Here is a 288-nt window from a genome sequence, read left to right on the forward strand (position 1 = left end):
TGGGCACGTAGACGGGCGAGCTGGGCGTGGAGTGCATGAAGCCGCCCGGAGATCCGTCGTAAGGCGTGGGACCCTGGGCGGCCGAGATGGCGAGGGTCTGGTACATCTCCTCGGGCTGCTCGGCGCCGAGGGCGCTCAGCTTGGGGCCGCGGCTGGACCAGATCAGCTTGTTGGTTTGGTCTAAGTCCGCGAAGAGCAGGATGTCCTCCCAGCTGGGACGGCCGGACGAGTGCGGGGTCCCGAAGTGCACGTAGGGGGCGAGCAGCGCCCTGCACTCCGCGTCGGGGG

The 288-nt window shown here is 69.4% G+C and overlaps 1 protein-coding gene across 1 annotated transcript in view; it reads right to left on the reverse strand.

Annotated features, from left to right (window-relative positions):
* GATA6 (GATA binding protein 6) overlaps positions 1 to 282 on the reverse strand; it is an 18,191-nt gene extending 17,909 nt beyond the window's left edge. The window contains exon 1 of the mRNA XM_017738229.1: positions 2 to 282. Coding sequence (XP_017593718.1) covers positions 2 to 106 — 105 coding nt within the window. The 5' untranslated portion in view covers positions 107 to 282. The remainder of the gene's footprint in view (position 1) is intronic.
* Between the last annotated feature and the right edge of the window lie 6 nt (positions 283 to 288).

The sequence above is a fragment of the Corvus brachyrhynchos genome, unplaced genomic scaffold (genome assembly GCF_000691975.1).
Source record: "Corvus brachyrhynchos isolate BGI_N302 unplaced genomic scaffold, ASM69197v1 scaffold106, whole genome shotgun sequence".
Taxonomy (NCBI): domain Eukaryota; kingdom Metazoa; phylum Chordata; class Aves; order Passeriformes; family Corvidae; genus Corvus; species Corvus brachyrhynchos.